This window comes from Tubulanus polymorphus, chromosome 2 (assembly GCF_964204645.1).
Source record: "Tubulanus polymorphus chromosome 2, tnTubPoly1.2, whole genome shotgun sequence".
Classification (NCBI taxonomy): Eukaryota; Metazoa; Nemertea; class Palaeonemertea; order Tubulaniformes; family Tubulanidae; genus Tubulanus; species Tubulanus polymorphus.
In genome coordinates, this window is record NC_134026.1 from 23481446 (window position 1) to 23498108 (window position 16663).

Consider the following 16663-nt stretch of genomic DNA (forward strand, 5'->3'; position numbering starts at 1 on the left):
AACAGGCACGGATCAGCTTTAGGCCTATTAGCCGTATTGCCGAAAATTTTGAGTGCCCTTTGGAATTTCGTCGACCATATTTTCGACGGTACATTTCAATACCAGTTAGTCTCAAAACGCATCTAAATGCTATGTAATAATCCTAGAATTTCAAAGTGTTCCCAGCAATAGCCCCCACCCACCACATTGGTTTCACACCTGGGCATTTGATAACGAGGAGTCCTCACCGGTATTTCACAAAAGCACCCTAAATTTTCTTCCAAATACTATGTAGCTTCAACCCTTGATCCATGTCCGGCAAAGGATAGCTGTCTATATCTCGATGAAAGTTAACTTATTTGAATGAATCAATTTTATTTCATTCTGATATAAATTACTCCGATTGTTGAAGATATACTAAAGGCATCAAGTAAAAGCCCCAATCTATGTTCATTAAATGTATAAGGATGCCTTCGTGTGTATCTGAGATTATGGTCCTTGAATGGTGGAGACATGTCCATCTTCGATACAATAGGCTAACTAACAAAATACACATGAAAAGATGTTAGTAAAATATAAGATTTAAATGCCCAAATCAAAATATCTGAATATCTAAATGTTGCTACGACTTTTGATAATATCCATTTTCAATGAATTATCATTTCATTCACAAAAGAAGATTATTGATTTCACATACTGTGGACCCATATATAATTTGGTTTCTGTTTGTAATCTGTTTTGATCAGAATGGCAACAATAATCTACACTAGATGGCGTATTGGTTAAGATATGTCTCAAATAATTTACAGTAAAGCTCTAACACATGATTAAATTGAATATACATTTAATTCAACCATCAGTCAATTTTTGAGTTATAGTTAAACATAATCTGTAACCCTAACACCCTCAACTGAGCTTAACCATAGTTAAACTGAAAGGGAGCCTTACTTCGAATATTTAATGAACTAATTAGAATCAAGTAAATACTAGACTTGGCACCACTGACCAATTAATTAAACAAATTAGTATTACAACAAGCAATTATCAGTCAGTAACCCTAAGACCAAGTAAACACCAGTTAGAATATACATTGAAATATTCATAAGGCAACCAGACTAAGATATAAAACTCCACAGTCAAGTTAGGGATTCAGGGACCACTGTCGAGGGTAGTACAACTTATAAAAAGGGCATTTTGAAATAAAAAAGGCACTCTGAAATTTTGAAAATCTGTTTTTTTGTTGCGATTTCTAAGCAATTAAAGTCTTGACATGAAGTGCTTTCTAGCAAATTAATTGCATTGAGATGTAGTTTCCAGGTAAAAATCTTGAAGAATTATGTGCTTTTTGTTTAAAATTATCCACCTCATCTTGTAAAAAGTGCCCTTATCTACTTCGCACATAAAAAAAAATGAAAAAAAAGGCACGAGCTTTTCGTGATGGTATCAGGTGCCTACAGTGCTTCCGGCTGAATCCGCGCCTGCAAGAGCATGGACATGTAAACCTTAGTATAACTTACTTAACTGAATAAGCACAATTGTTTTCCACTTAACAGCAAATTGGGAATAATCTGGGCAAGTAAACATGGCTTTTTGATTGGAATAGGACTACGCAATTTAGTCCCACGTAAAAAAACTTGTTAATTCTTACAAATACTTGAAATTAGTCCCTACCTCCTCCTTTTGTCCACTATCGTCTTTATTCAGATTTTTGTCCATACTTTTGAATGTAGCACGGCAATATCTCACTAAGTGATTAGACTGCCCGCACTAACCATAGAAACAGTTCTATGCACTAAGAGCAATACCGATGATTCCAGTAATCGAATGTTACTTCAAAATTGCATATTCTATTTAATGAGCTTCAATACTCAAACTTGTCACATTTAATGCCTAAATGCACTAAAGACATGTCTTTTGTTGACTGTCACAAGTACATTCTTTTAATTTCTGGATGACTTTTTATTTTTAAACTGACCCAATTTTATGCGATCATAATGGTTACCAGAAATAGCATACAAAATATGTGATCACAAAACCTGAAAGTGTTATGCACTGGTTGACCAACACTAAAGTATGGCCAGACTACTTTCAATGTAGGCCTAGGCCTATATTTATAGCAAATATCTATGTATCTGTGTTTAAATGATTAACCTTGTGTCTTTTGTAAGGGGACTCATAATTAAGTTCCATTTCCAGGGCAATATGGGGAGGTTATTTAGTTAATAAACGTGTAAGGGTCCGACATATGACAAGTTCAGATAACACTTAATAGAAAAGCCCAGTGTAGTCCAGTCCATTTATAAATAAAATTATCAAGCGTTTTGATGGTTCAACTGCAGGGAAATATTCATCTTCTATTTTATCATACGCAGTTCTGAAGCAGGTGTTTTGGATTTTTAAACCAATGCCAACTTCATTAAATCTATTGCTTCAGAGTCAAAATTCTTATCTGTGTGAATCATAATCGATGGAGCGATGAAATTCTCTTTCCGCATATAGCTCTATCTAACGAAACTACTGTGAAAGGAATAGGAACCACATTGCTGCATCAAGGCATGTTGATTCCCCTTACATTGCTGATTGAAAATGTAAAAAGATTTTCACATCATGGATTTCATGAATATTTGTGGCCTATAATGAAAGGATTGGTTGACATTGTCATTTTGTACCTTTATAGGCCTATAGATGCTTTATAACTGACACTATTTCATGATGAAGCTACCTCTGTGTAGGGGTTATTTTCTTCTTTATCAGTTCTTAGCAGCACTGAACAAACAAAATAAAAACCAGATACACCTACAGCGTTTGTATTTAATGGAAGTGCTGTGCATAATCTGTCCAGTAAAATTCTGAGAAAGATGAATAAGAACCACCGCCCGGCAATCCTGTTAACTCCTAACAACCCTCTGGACCTGGGCATAATGTATGGCCCCCAAAATGCCTGCAATCATAGGCCTAGATTAAAGCCTCGAGAAAGAGACAACCAGGTGTGCTTACATTAATAAAACAACAGATAAGCCTAATAATCTTCCTAACAACCACAAAAAATAAAAACAATAAAGATACCAAATGACAAAATATATCAAATGAAATAGATGTAATTATCCAAATTATTCATAATCGGCATTGGTCAATTACCATATGATGAAAAATCATACATTTCTCCCAGCTGCAAGTAGGCTAGATCAGGCCAACCTAATTTTTTTTCCCATTTATTTCAATCATGTGGAATCCCCCAGTCAAATAAACAATCATTCGCTATTGTATCATGAAATTATCTGATTATACGTTAGGCCTGGTACATATGTCAGTAATCAGATAAAAGGATGAATTCCATATGAACAAATTAATCCTTTCATTCACATGTAAGTATTAACTGCAAGGCTCCTATATAGTTACCTAATCGTTGGTGGCAAACGCTTTTATAAACAGATGGGCTTAGTGAAATCATCCGTGGGATTGTAAAACTAATTAAACCAGACAGGTAATACTGACTATATACAAGGCCTAGCCGTTGTTCCCCAAACAACGGTTGTAGGGACCCGTAACAACGACTGGTGTTCAGACTAGGCCTAGCCTACTATCTTTGGTAGGAGATCATATTACTTAGAAGATTCATGTGTGAAATGAAGCAGCATTCATAGTTAAACTATTACAATATATGAAAACAAGATATGCCAACGATAAAATGAATAGATTAACTCCATGAGAATGATTGTACCGGTAGCAGTACCTTAAACTGTCACCGTTTCAAAAGATGATCAACCAACACATTCTTCTAAAGACTAGATTAGAGAAGACGTTGTTGTAAGTTAACTGAAATAATCTCCATTGCTTTAATGAAATGCAAGATTGAATTTTAAGCTTAGCCAACTTTTAGGTCGAGTACAATGACAATATCAAATTCCACAGAACGAAGAAAGAGCGCCGAAATAGGATAGAAGGAACATACTTACTTCTAGGCGAGGTCTGCTTGGATACGTTTGTGTAGAACTGTAAGATATTGCATTTCTTCTGGCTAAAGCTTTCGCAGGTATCTTCGTATCCAATGACAGTCTAGGTAGATGACCGTTACCATTTGAACGGGCCTCCATTTCTAATAGAGCTGCACACATAGTGTGCCTATCGTGGGTTTCCCCTATCAGTTACTTCCGCGTTGTACCCGGTGTCGGAGCATTCCATTCTGCTCAACAGATGGCAGCACGTTACGGAAATGTAATAGAAGCTCCACAATATGGCCGGCGTAGTCAGAGGAGACTGTGAGAATTTTTAATTACTCCAGTTGAAAATGCTAATACATCGACTATTTACATTTTTCAGTCGGCTTGTATTGTTTGGGTGCTAGACGGAGTTATCCCCATATGCATATATGTAAGTGTTAAAGATTAACTTCGTAATGCATACAAGGAAAAGCTCCATACCATTTCTATTTTTTAGTGTCAAATTGTGACTGTGAGACGTATATTTCTCTTCAATGTTTTGTTCTGTCAATTTATTGCATGTCTTAACCTATGTTTAAATTTTATATACGGCGTAATAAATATAAGTTCAAGTTCAAATATGTCAATTATTTGTCAACTAAAAGTTATAAGGTCTGGTAAGGATTTTATCAGAAAAGCTGCAGTTAATATAACACTTGAGAATGAGAGTACATCTGTGTAAATTAATTGCAATAACTGATGTTTCATTGTGTTATTTACACCACTGTTTTATTGCTATTTATTTCTATATTTGTAGAGGGTTTCATTCTAAAAGACTATGGCACTTAATAAAAGCAACACAGGAACTTTGGCTCGAAAACCAGCAGTGGCGCCTCCAACTCCCAATGTAGCTCCTTCTTGCATAGATTTTGGCCCACCAAGGAAAGTTACTCTTCATCGACAAGCTGGTAGTATAAATAATGGCTTAGGATTTAGTATTGAAGGTGTGTTTTTATACCGATTCATCCAAATTTCCGAGTTCAACAAATTTCTAGTACTGTCACTGATAACAGGAAGACTTCCATTGAGAACGATGATTGATTTATTGCATGCGTTATTTAGTGATAAATTTTGATTCTGTTTTAGTGATTAAAGGCGAAAGCGAAAAGGACAGCGGAGTGTTTGTAAAGAAGATAAGTGCCACGAGCCCAGCCGCTAAAGGCGGACAGTTACGGGCTGGAGATAAGATCCTTGAGGTAGGGGCGTATGTTACTACGAAAAATTCATCCCTTCTTAAGGGCCTAATGGTTTTTAAGGAAACTTTGATATTCATCAATTTGAGGTTAAGGATGGTTCGATGACTAAGCTACATTTAAATGACTGATCATTACATTTGCAGGTTAATGGTCAGGAGCTGTCAGGTGTTTCACAAGGAAGTGCAGCTAATATATTATGGGTGGCTCAAAATCCTGTTATTCTCTTGGTGCAAGGCCCTAAAATGGATACGAAACCACCGCCGAAGGTTCCGCCAAAACCAAAAATGCCTAAATCGAACACAACACAAACTTTACCGAGAGCACGTGATACAAAGAAGGAATACCATGGCTCAACCAAAAGCATCGATCGTAAGTTGATCAGAAAAGATAAGTCATCACCGGTCACAGAGCCAACACCACCGCCACCTCCATCGGTTACAGCGGACGAGCCACCGATGGTTCCCGTACCGGAGCCGATGCCCGTACTGTCGATGAAGAATAACGATCGCAGCATTCAGAGAATGGACTCGAATGAACGCGTGAACTCGCCGAATCCAGAAATCATCGACCGAATCGTGCAGGAATTCAACGAACGAATCGTAGTTCAACAACAACAAAAACTTGCTGCTCCACAACCAATGCCACCTGCTCCTGAATTCAACGACGCTGATGATTCTGGAAAATTAGTCATTAACAATGAACTGTTGCCCCCATCAGAACCTATAAATCTGCCTCATCTGACAGAATTTTATGATAATGTTCGCGGGCCTTTAAGAACAGTTCAACTGGATCGTGAAGCTGGGAAGGGTCTTGGTGTCAGTATCGTTGGTAAGTACTTGATCTCAATAGTGATCTACCTGTTTTATGAAACAACAATAGTTTTAGAGTTTTTGAAATAAATCTTGCATTATTTTGGACTGGGCAAAGTCAAAGCTAAGCTAATGGCCTTGTTGGTTTATATTTGAATAACCTAGGACTATGAAAGCGATGATATTCGTGGTTTACTTTACATTAAATTGGTTTTATTATCATTGAATTATCCTCTCTGTCGTTACTGATGTCATAAACAGGCTTCAAAATCCGGCTAATTATGACAGTCAGTTGATTATCGAGCAGGCTGTTTGTAGTTACACATATTGATCATTGAATTGATTATCAATCAACTCTCCATAATTACATTTTCAGTGGCAGTATAGTCTCGCTACTCACGCTGGGAGACTATGATTATGTCCGCAGTGAAGATTTATAATTTCAACTAGATTAATTAACCAACAGTGGAGAATTATTTCAAAATTCGATTTTGACTGATGAATGTAGTAGCTCTCTTTTCTACACTGACAATGTCCCTACTTTTAAAATAGAAATATTTTTGCAGGAACATATCAAATACATCAGTTAGTTCATAAAATGACATGATCATTAACAATACAAATTCCCCTCAGGGATGATTATGTTCTAATAATTGTCACAGGAATATATCTACTTGTCATTCTGAATGAAATTTTTCCCAATTATCAATGCTTGCTTGTACGTTGTTGGTTAAATGGAAAAACCGTTAAACTAGAGGATCACTTTCTTCTATTTCTAAATCAAATGAATAAGTAATATGAAATGATCATTTATCTATGTTTGATGATGAGGTTTTCAAGGTTTTACTGAATATATTTTATGCCCACTCGGGACATCAGTCAAGCCAACTATTCGTGCGTTTACTTTTCGCCCATCGTTCATTTGTTCATCTATCTGTAGACTATTTATATTTATGTTGGTACCCATGCATATTTTATAACCACAACCAATTGCAAATCAGTAGTTCATGACATGCTCTCTATGATTGTGTTGAGTTTTAAGGTCATTTATAAGTCCACCACGGGGGCGTTGAATAGCGGAATAATGTGGTAATTCCATCTAATTTTGTAACCTCAATCAATCACTAAGTTGTAGCTCATGACATGTTCTTTGTAGGCCTATTTGTTCACCAGGGGTGTTGAATACTGAAATTTTCAGATCGTCAAGCATTTCACCACGTGGGCATGGTGTCCATGGGCCCCTAGTTTTCTATTGAGATGGGTAATTTTGAAGATTTTTGTGCATGGGATGACGTTATTTTGTTATAGTTGATAAGATAAATGGTACTCAGGAAAAAGGAGTTATTATCAAAAATGTAGTAGCTGATAGTCCTGCTGGTCGTAGCGGAGTTGTAATGCCTGGCGATTGTATCATTCAGGTAGTTCTTCGTTGTCATTTTCTTGATGTATTTTGTGCCTGAGGCTCTTGTGGTTTGTTTCGATATAACCAATCACCTATCGGTAACCGTAGGCCGCAGTACATGTCTGTATTTCAAACATATTTTTCACAAACTCCTGTCTGTTTCCTATTCCTATTGGCTTATGATACATCATTCTCAGAGAGCGTTGTGGTATGGATTCATCTGTAGTTGTGAGGATGTGTCAAATTGTTGCTAGCTATCTTGTCTATGATGACTGTCACTACTGACAAATAACATATTCTACTAACAATTATATTAACCTTTAATGTATAACGCTTCGTAAATCTACTACTAACCTTTGTCTATTACAATACTGCCACACTCTAATGGAGATTTCTATATTTCATGACTAACTAGGTGAACGATCGAGACTTGACCGGAGTTACTCAACCCGAGGTCGCCGACTTGTTGCGCACTGTTGCCACACCCGTCACGCTTATAATTCAAATCGGTACCCAGTCGGAGCCAGATAGCAATTATGACCAATCATACGGCTCAGACGACGAAGAAGAATGGACACCGCCATCAGTGATACAAATTGAACGAGGCTCCGCTAAAGGCCTCGGGATCAGTGTAGTTCGTATGTGTTCATTTTTGAACAGAGTTTTTATCTATGTTGTCTTTTTTTTTAACGAATTACACAGAATATTTGTGGCCATAAATCATTTCGATGAAAAAATGTCGTACGAAAGGTTATTTTTCTGATTTACTTTAGATAATGGTTTTGTGACGTATTCATTTGAAACATTTCCGATTGAAAATCATCAGAGGACTTAATTGCCAGTCGCTTCTGTTCAGGGAAAAGGGTTGTGTTGTTGAAATGTAGACTTTGCACAAGTTCTGTATCGTCTTCATAAAATATAACTGTCGAGTGCTTTCAAGAATGAACACTTGTTGAATTTCTGCTTCATAAAAGTGCTCCAGTCTACTCGAAATTATGAAATTATTGATAGAAAGTCTCGAGAAATTGTACAATGGTGAAAATGTATGGACACTAGCCTCACTGTGTTATTTGTCAAATTGATATATAGTAGCGTAATGAAGTTTAGAAATGTGGATGCATGGAAGCAGTGAGGCGAAAATTGTACCCAAGAGATTTCCATCATGTTCAGCGCACTGAATGAGTCTGCAAGTGTTGCTAGTAATACTAATTACTGCTTGTCTCAAGTAGAATGTATAATCACACATTAACTACCAACAATCCCACCATTAATTCTCAACATTCAATTCATATCTATTCGTGGTTACGTTTCGTGTGAATCAATGAATTTGATTTATAAGATTTCTTCTCTTTTCTCATTTTTGCTGTCAGTAATGGTATTATTCATAACAACATTCTTCAAGCACTCATACTTCCAGATACAAACTAACTATTAACTGTTACAGGTGGGAGTGGAAAACGAGGAATGATTATTAAACAAGTTATTGCTGACAGTCCGTCTGCTAAATGTGGCTCTTTGCAGCCAGGAGATCGAATTCTGAAGGTAAATAAGGCAAAATTGTAGTTTAGTACCAATATCATAGAGCCATAAGTCAAGGGGTTATGACTAGACTTATAAGCAATATACTGTTATTAACTCCTGGTAACTAAAAAACTCCCAACCTAACTGAATCATTACTCGCTATCGGTTGTAATTAACAGAATAATCAACATGCATTACTTTGATATTAGTTTATTGACACATCCTTCTACATGAGAATTTGCTGTCATGAAATGCTTTTTGCTCAGGTGAATGGAATAAGTTTAGAGGCTGCCAATGAACTTGAAGCCGTTGAAGCGCTTCGTAAGGCGAGCAATCCTGTTCATTTAGTCGTACAACACCCTCTGGTGGGTACGCCGTACATCGAAAACGGGCATCAGGGATTGATCGACGAGGAACGCTCATTGACTGGGTCACATTCCCCGGCTTCCAGTGGACATCTGTACCCCAGCCCTGGAGTTTTAACTCCGAGTACGCAACCAGCAAGTCTAGCTGCTACGCCTACGCCATCACTATCAACACCTGTAATCCTTGAACCTCCTCCTCTTCCACAAACATTCCATATTTATCGAGAGCCCGGAACTGGATTGGGTATCAGTATCGCTAGTAAGTCACAGATGTTGTCTGTGTTTTTCAACGTCGTTGTAGTTTATTTCTGTGATCTGTATTTTTCATTTTTTCGTGTATTTCATTTACAGTGTCTTCATGTATTATGTTTACCACTTATATGACGCCCTGAATTATCTATGGTAACTGTTTAGTTACATGATTTCAGTTTGTTAGGTACCCCTGTACCTGTGTTTTAGAGTCTATTTAGACGAGTTTGTGTTGCAATATGCTTCATGTACCATATGTGAATTTGAACCATGTGTAATCATTGTTTGTAGTGAAAACTAGCGGAAGGATGAATCGTTATGATAAAACCAAATTCCCACTTAGTAGATTGGTTGAGCTTATATAGGCAACATGATTCATATTGTAGGGCCCATGGTTTTGATACTTTTTTTCTGTTAATGGTTTTTAGATGATCGTTTTCCTATCAGCAGATTATCCACATTTGAACAAATACATTTATTATATAGCAATGATATGCATTTATGTAATGAAAATATGTTGTTCTGAATGATTGGCGAAAATTATGTATATTTGATGCGTGTTTTTCAGCTGCACCTCCCGGACAGAAGGGTATGGTTATAAAGCAGATAGCTAATGAAAGTCCTGCAGATCATGATGGAAGATTGAAACCTGGCTATCGAATATTAGAAGTAAGCGGGTTTGTGATTAATATGATGAGTTTTTCATGATTTACCCCAATAGGATAATGAGAAGGAAAAATGATGTGATACACATATGTTGTAGGTGAATAACACAAGTGTAGAACATTTAACGCAGTGTGAAGCTGTTGAAATCCTACGTACTGCTAAAAATCCTGTCACTTTAGTCGTTGATACATCAGATATAACTCTAGCTAATGACGGCCCAGCCAGCTGGGATTCACCAAGAGAAGTTCAGATCATTCGTGAACCTGGAAAGGGTATAGGCGTTAGCATTATTGGTAAATAGAGTTCATGTCATGCCAGTATTCACAGACAGATATGAGCAAAGTCTGCTCTTTTGATGACTTCATGATATTTCACTATCTTTCCAGGGGTTAAAGATCAAGACGTCATTATTAAACAAGTGATTGAAGGAAGTCCAGCTGGTAAAACTGGATTGTTAAACGCCGGTGATAAAATATTGCAGGTAATTATTAGTTTCAAAGTATTTGGTTGGTGTATATGTTCACCAGGTGGCATTGAATATTGAAATTGTCAGATGATGAAGAATTTCAGACCATTGCCCAAGTGGGTGTGGTGTCCCCTGGACCATGGTTTATGCTGTTAATCTAATCTCACTGTGGTTTTCTTCTTAAAGGTGAATGGTTACGATTTGTGTGGAGTTCCTCAATACGTAGCCGTTGAAGTTCTTAGAAACGCTACAAATCCTGTTACATTGCTCGTGCAGAAGACGCAAGACAGGGTATGTTTCAATAGATGTCACTTTCAAATTGAATCATGTAAATCCATTTCCAAATCCTACAAAACCGTAGCAAATCTGAAGCGTCTCTGCATAGCACAGCTGGTTTAAATACCGGTGTATGGTTTTTGTTGTAGGATCCTACGTATTTACATACAGAGTATACCGACACACCAGCGAATAATAACTGGAATTTTACGAACTCTTGTGATACACTGAACGACGATAATCTTCCGATCAGAGAAACAAGTATTCTTGATTCGGTGCTCTCTCTGGATATATACGGAAGTGAGATTTCACACAGCGATCACATGGAATCCCGCAATCAGTTATCCGATTCGTGGCACAGTGCCAATAATGAGAATCTCCATATAAGGACTCCATTGATTGAGAGTCGACCAATGTCGGATTATTCGGGCTATAGAGTTTATTTGAAACTAGAGAATACACAACCTGCTGGTTCATTCAAGCTAAGAGGCATTGGCAATCTATGCAAAAAGGTATGATATTAATTTGATTGGATATATATCTGTTTGAATTAATTAAGTCTTAAACTGTTGTTGTTACTTAATAGGCTAAGGAAGCCGGTTGCAGCCATATTGTTAGTTCGTCTGGTGGAAATGCAGGAATTGCTGCTGCCTATTCAGCCAAAAGGTTGGGTTTGCCTTGTACAGTTTATGTGCCCTCTTCAACCCCCGAGTTTATTAAATATAAATTACGAAGTGAGGTAAGTATCAAGAATGAACCGTGCGATTCCTGAAATTAAATTAAGAACTGGCTGATTCAAAAATATTTCGGACATATATGACTATGAATTATTGTTTGTTTAACTCATAGGGTGCAGAAGTGATAGTACATGGTGATGTTTGGGATGAAGCTAATATTAAAGCTATGGAGATAGCTAGTTTACCTGGTAAATAACAATGCATAAAACATTTAGTAAGCATATTTCACGCAAAAATTCATTTGTTTTTTGCCATGCTTATTTCAGGATATGGTCTTATTCATCCATTTGATCATCCTCACATTTGGTAAGTTAATCATTGATTCTCATCACTCGAAGGTCCTCACAATTATGTTTTTATTCATAGTTTTCTCTGATTTATGACTGATATCTCTTGTAGGGATGGTCATGCCTCAATGATTCACGAAGTAGCCGAACAGATGGATCATATTCCGGATGTTGTCATAGTTTCAGTTGGAGGGGGTGGTCTAATGTGTGGAGTTATTCAGGGTATGTGGAATGTTGGATGGAATAAAGTACCAGTAATTGCCATGGAAACTAAAGGTGCTAATTGTTTGAATGCGGCATTGGAGATGGGTGAACCTGTAAATATACCAGGAATTAGGAGGTAGGAATCATTCAACAATCTCATTTTTTATCCAAGTCTTATTCCAATAAAATAGTGTTGAATTATGCATACTGCCTTTTATTTGCAGTATCGCGAAGAGTCTTGGAGCAGTAAAAGTAGGGAAAAGAGCATTTGAAATATGCCACCAACATCCTGTATTATCTCAGATTGTAACTGATACTCAAGCTGTAGATTCATGTTGTCGATTTGCTGGTAAGTTTTTGACTGGGTCTCTTTGAATTAACCGTAGCTAAGCTTAGAACAATTTAGCATCCATTTTAGTACTTTTCAGCACTACAGTTGTAAATACTTTTGGTGATTTTATTTACAGATGATCATCGAATGCTGGTTGAACCGGCTTGTGGGGCGACTTTGGCTGCCATTTATCACAATACTATTCCTCGTCTGCAACAAGAAAATAAAATTGGCCACGTACGGTCAGTTGTAGTCATCGTGTGTGGTGGAAACATTATGACACTCGGGTGGCTTGAAAAACTGCGGAAAGATTTTGGTATATGAATTCAACAAGATTTTTGAAACTGCTTGTCTATTTTCCGGAAATGCTGATTAAACTGCATTGTATAAGCCTTCCTTGTGGGACAAAGCTGTGTTGATTGTTTTGTTACTACTACAAGACAATCAACTAATAAGTAATGCTTTAAGGGTCTAAATACCTTATTTTTTGTGTTCCTGGTCATTTTAATCAATTTGCTTGTCATTCATTGAAATTGATGAGAAATACATACTAATTACTGGTAACTGCTAGATGGGGTTGACAATGACTATATTTCATGAACTTGAATCCCATTCCTTTAATAGACCTACCTCATCAATACTTGTCAGCTCTTAAAATGTAGGTATACTTACCTCAGGCAGCTGACACTGCCTATATGAGCAACATGAATATACATCTGCTAAAGTTTTAATTTTTGTCAGTTAATACTCATAACCTTTTCATCAATTGTAAAAATTAATCTAGAATTTAGACTTGTAGATTCCAAATTATAGGATGCTATAAAGAAAGTGTCAAAAAACCAAAGTTTTTACTTTGCTTCAGTGATTTATTTGACTATTTACATATCACATGTTTACACAGGGTCAAATATTAATGTGGAATATTTGTTTTATTGTGAGGCTAAATGCAAGTGCTTAGGCAAGAATAGGCAAGTGTGACTAGATCAAAGAATGCCGATTAGTAAGATAAGGCTGTCATTTTTGTCATAATATCATTTCTTTACTAGATTGTATTGTAAAAAAAAGTTTATATGCATCAATATTAGGCTCAGTGATAATATAGGTTCATCTACTGAGCAATTTAACTATATGTGATATCTATCATGATATATGATTGTTCGTTTTTCAATGATCTCTTCTTAAGCTTCAGTCCATCTTTTTGGATTATTATGTATCTCGATAATGTTTGATATATTGCTTCTATAACTGCTGTACATCATGGCAATCTCTGTTTTCAACTGGTTTCTTCAGTTACATACTGAAATTGTGCCGTAATACATGTATAACTCTGTTCAAACTATATACAAGTTAATGAGATCTATGAAACTTGTAACTAAAGAAGTCAGTTTAGAAATCTTATATTTAAGTATGATGAATGCATTTACTGTTTGTTCAAAGAAATATGTTGTAAATACTTAAAGTACATAAATTGTTCAGTCATTTGAAGTACTGGTAATATGAAAGCGATTTCATCTGTTCACCTGCTTGTACGTACATGTATATGGTTCTGCTCACATGGGGAAATCGTCTTGAAATGTGGTTGAATGAGAGCAAATCTATTCTAGAATTCATTACGACACCGATACCTTGCTCAATGTCACACAACGCATTTTACTGTTTGATAAGAAAGATCTTCACAACTTTGCTATAAACACTGCAACCACCTTTTTGAGAGAGGCAACAGGAGGGTTTTTCTTTTTAGTTTTGAATACACAGGTCCACTCATGAATTTTGCGACTGCTTGCCCTTGTTGCTCAGAGATGCATTTTAAGAATTGCCAAAGATTTATTAATATATTAACAATAACATATCAATTTACATGTGTGAACCTGGCAAATTTATGATGATTGAAATTTTTCTTACCATATATAGAGCCATATCTAAATCTGTTGCAATACTTACTCATCAGTGTCATAGAATCGATTTTTGCTTAAAATTAATGTATATTTGATTCAGTAATTTGTAATTGTATTTCCATCTCAGTGCAATGACCAATTACCTCAACATCACTTTGGCATTACTGAAGTCAGTGATCATGCCCTGAACCGATTAGATTTTGAAACAATCAATGTATCGAAATATCAGTTAGATTGTTTTTGTTTGACTTGATGTTTGATCGGTAAATGACCTGACCTTATCATGAAAGAATGAACGGAAGAATTGAATAAACCAAAATTACTTCGCAAAAATCCACTATTACACAGTAAGCAAAATTGACACGAGTGCTGGCTCGCATTTACTCACACAATCTTAGATGTATTAGAGTTGTAAACCTTTTGAAGGAAGTATGTGCATGCAATTTTAGTGAAATGTGTATTACATTAAAATAGAGAGATGTTATTGCTTTTATTAGTAGCATTAACGAAATAAGTAGTAGAAAACTATTTCCAATTCCTTGAATTAGGTATGGACTGTATTTAGGGTGAGAGTGTGAATGAATTGTGTACAAAATATGTATGTATATACATGTACATTCTAAGTTAGACCTGTTGATATGTCGTGTATACGCTAACTCGTGCGATGTTGCTTTTTTGACACAGTCTGTTGATGTGTACTTTGTTCTCTATTTGCCTCTGCTTTTTCGATATGCATGTAAATGTGTAGATTATTTGTATATATTAATCTATGTATTAGTTACGCTTTCACCTCGGGTAACTTGTGGAAGAAGTGCATGGATTATTCTATGTAGTGATTGAACTGTGTTAGAAATGGCTTGCGATGATTGAGTCACTTCACTTTTGGAATGGACCTTTTAGCAAATTTAAAATTCACGATGAAATTTGAATATAAAGTTATGGAACTGAAGGTTACTATATATTCGTATGTCATTTAACTATCATTGAACTGCTCACACAATTTAAATTTTTAGTTGTCTAAGAAAAAAACATTTTTGTAAATGTACATGTATATAGTATTAAATATGAATGCCTTACCATGTATTGTATAGTACATGTATGATCATTATTGATAATGTGTAAAGTTTATTAACATTATTGTCGAATGTTGTGCTATCTCTGATAATTTCGTCCATGTTATATTGTCACACACATATCTCTTTATCTCTCTACTTTTTGCACACTTTCCTCATACATACAGTACTCGATTATATTTTAACATTCCAGTGTTTGTTTCATTTGTTGATAATTGATAAGATAAAAACTGCCACGTATGCGCGTCACCTCAAGTGTTTGGTGGTAATTTGAAGCGAATAGAATTTTTCTTTTTCCAAGTAATCTAGTCACGAGTCTGATTATATCTATCTGATTGTGAGATTGAATCTCTTTTAAATCTTCTGAAAAAAAAATAGTCGAGATCATCAACTTTAAAGCATTGAAGTTGATTATGTTTTGTATATCTATATAAGTGTACTGTATGAAAAACAGGCCCCTGTAGGACTCCGACCTGCTGCATGCAAGCAGTAACATACATCGAAAGATTTTTTTAAATAATTGACAACATCCTTTGAATAACTCTAATTTTATGAATTTGACATTACCTATATGATTGATAAACGATAAACTAAAGTATTTTGAAGCCAAATTTCCTAAAAGCTGATAATTAATTATGTTGTGCTCAATTTCTGTTTATGACTATCATTTGATAAATGGGGTTGAAAATATTAAGGCAAAAGCTGAAACTGTAGTGGCGCTGGTATTTTGGCTTAGATGTGTGTTGCCTGTGGGTAGAATATCTTTCGTTTGTGTTCAAAGGTCTTCATTCCAAAAGAAAACGTCCAGTACTACTGTACTGTAAATAGCTAAGTAAATTTGGTCGACAGCACAGCAGCAGAAATACGACTTAAATACAAGCATGTACCTTAATAAGCATACCTTAATTAGTCCCTGGAACAACTGCCCATTATTGACAGGATAAATAATTGCAATCCTATCTCACCTGGTGTTTTGCTTCTTAAAGTTTTAATTTCTACGCAGAACATTGGGATATACGCAATTTGATAGTTGGCTGGCTCCCCTTTGAGTATTTTTATGTTCCACCCAGACAGGCTTCTTATTTTTAGTTTGGTATATGGTTGAATACAACATTTTATCAGTAGTTCAGAGTTTAGGTTGAAGAGGGAACATGTATTGTTGTTGTTATTTGTTGTTGTCATATATTAGTTTGTCATTCAATAAAATGATATTGCTTCAAGAATACA

At 35.9% G+C, this 16663-nt stretch overlaps 3 protein-coding genes across 7 annotated transcripts in view; 2 read left to right on the forward strand and 1 right to left on the reverse strand.

The window, feature by feature from the left end:
• LOC141899283 (high affinity 3',5'-cyclic-AMP phosphodiesterase 7A-like) overlaps positions 1 to 4078 on the reverse strand; it is a 46583-nt gene extending 42505 nt beyond the window's left edge. For all 3 annotated transcript variants that reach the window (XM_074785487.1, XM_074785489.1, XM_074785486.1), the window contains exon 1: positions 3936 to 4078. In XM_074785487.1, the coding sequence (XP_074641588.1) occupies positions 3936 to 4073 (138 nt within the window). In that variant the 5' untranslated portion in view covers positions 4074 to 4078. The remainder of the gene's footprint in view (positions 1 to 3935) is intronic.
• On the forward strand, positions 3307 to 8308 carry LOC141899286 (tyrosine-protein phosphatase non-receptor type 13-like). Of its 3 annotated transcripts, none has more exons than XM_074785493.1 (8): positions 3307 to 3344; positions 4300 to 4350; positions 4717 to 4903; positions 5046 to 5155; positions 5299 to 5983; positions 7273 to 7382; positions 7782 to 8004; positions 8140 to 8308. In XM_074785493.1, the coding sequence occupies exons 3-8, from the start codon at positions 4738 to 4740 to the stop codon at positions 8199 to 8201; spliced, it is 1356 nt and encodes a 451-aa protein (XP_074641594.1). In that variant the 5' UTR covers positions 3307 to 3344; positions 4300 to 4350; positions 4717 to 4737; the 3' UTR covers positions 8202 to 8308. The 3 variants fall into 3 exon arrangements, with proteins under 3 accessions (XP_074641594.1, XP_074641593.1, XP_074641595.1); XM_074785492.1 differs by lacking the exon at positions 3307 to 3344 and adding an exon at positions 3372 to 3463; XM_074785494.1 differs by lacking the exon at positions 3307 to 3344 and adding an exon at positions 3762 to 3786.
• Positions 8309 to 8428: 120 nt separating this feature from the next.
• Positions 8429 to 16611, forward strand: LOC141899284 (serine dehydratase-like). The gene is made up of 12 exons (XM_074785491.1): positions 8429 to 8908; positions 10070 to 10170; positions 10265 to 10460; positions 10554 to 10648; positions 10820 to 10924; positions 11059 to 11421; positions 11496 to 11648; positions 11759 to 11834; positions 11913 to 11952; positions 12046 to 12273; positions 12362 to 12486; positions 12605 to 16611. The coding sequence occupies exons 1-12, from the start codon at positions 8872 to 8874 to the stop codon at positions 12790 to 12792; spliced, it is 1707 nt and encodes a 568-aa protein (XP_074641592.1). The 5' UTR covers positions 8429 to 8871; the 3' UTR covers positions 12793 to 16611.
• The last annotated feature ends 52 nt before the right edge of the window (positions 16612 to 16663 follow it).

Excerpts from the sequence above, each read along its gene's own strand:
- LOC141899286 (XM_074785493.1), top strand. The coding sequence starts at position 4,738 with ATGGCACTTAATAAAAGCAACACAGGAACTTTGGCTCGAAAACCAGCA. Across the intron at positions 5,984-7,272 it reads TCTTGGTGTCAGTATCGTTG|TTGATAAGATAAATGGTACT; the intron begins GTAAGTACTTGA and ends ATTTTGTTATAG. Across the intron at positions 7,383-7,781 it reads CTGGCGATTGTATCATTCAG|GTGAACGATCGAGACTTGAC; the intron begins GTAGTTCTTCGT and ends ATGACTAACTAG.
- LOC141899284 (XM_074785491.1), top strand. The coding sequence starts at position 8,872 with ATGTGGCTCTTTGCAGCCAGGAGATCGAATTCTGAAG. Across the intron at positions 10,171-10,264 it reads CTGGCTATCGAATATTAGAA|GTGAATAACACAAGTGTAGA; the intron begins GTAAGCGGGTTT and ends CATATGTTGTAG. Across the intron at positions 11,422-11,495 it reads TTGGCAATCTATGCAAAAAG|GCTAAGGAAGCCGGTTGCAG; the intron begins GTATGATATTAA and ends GTTACTTAATAG.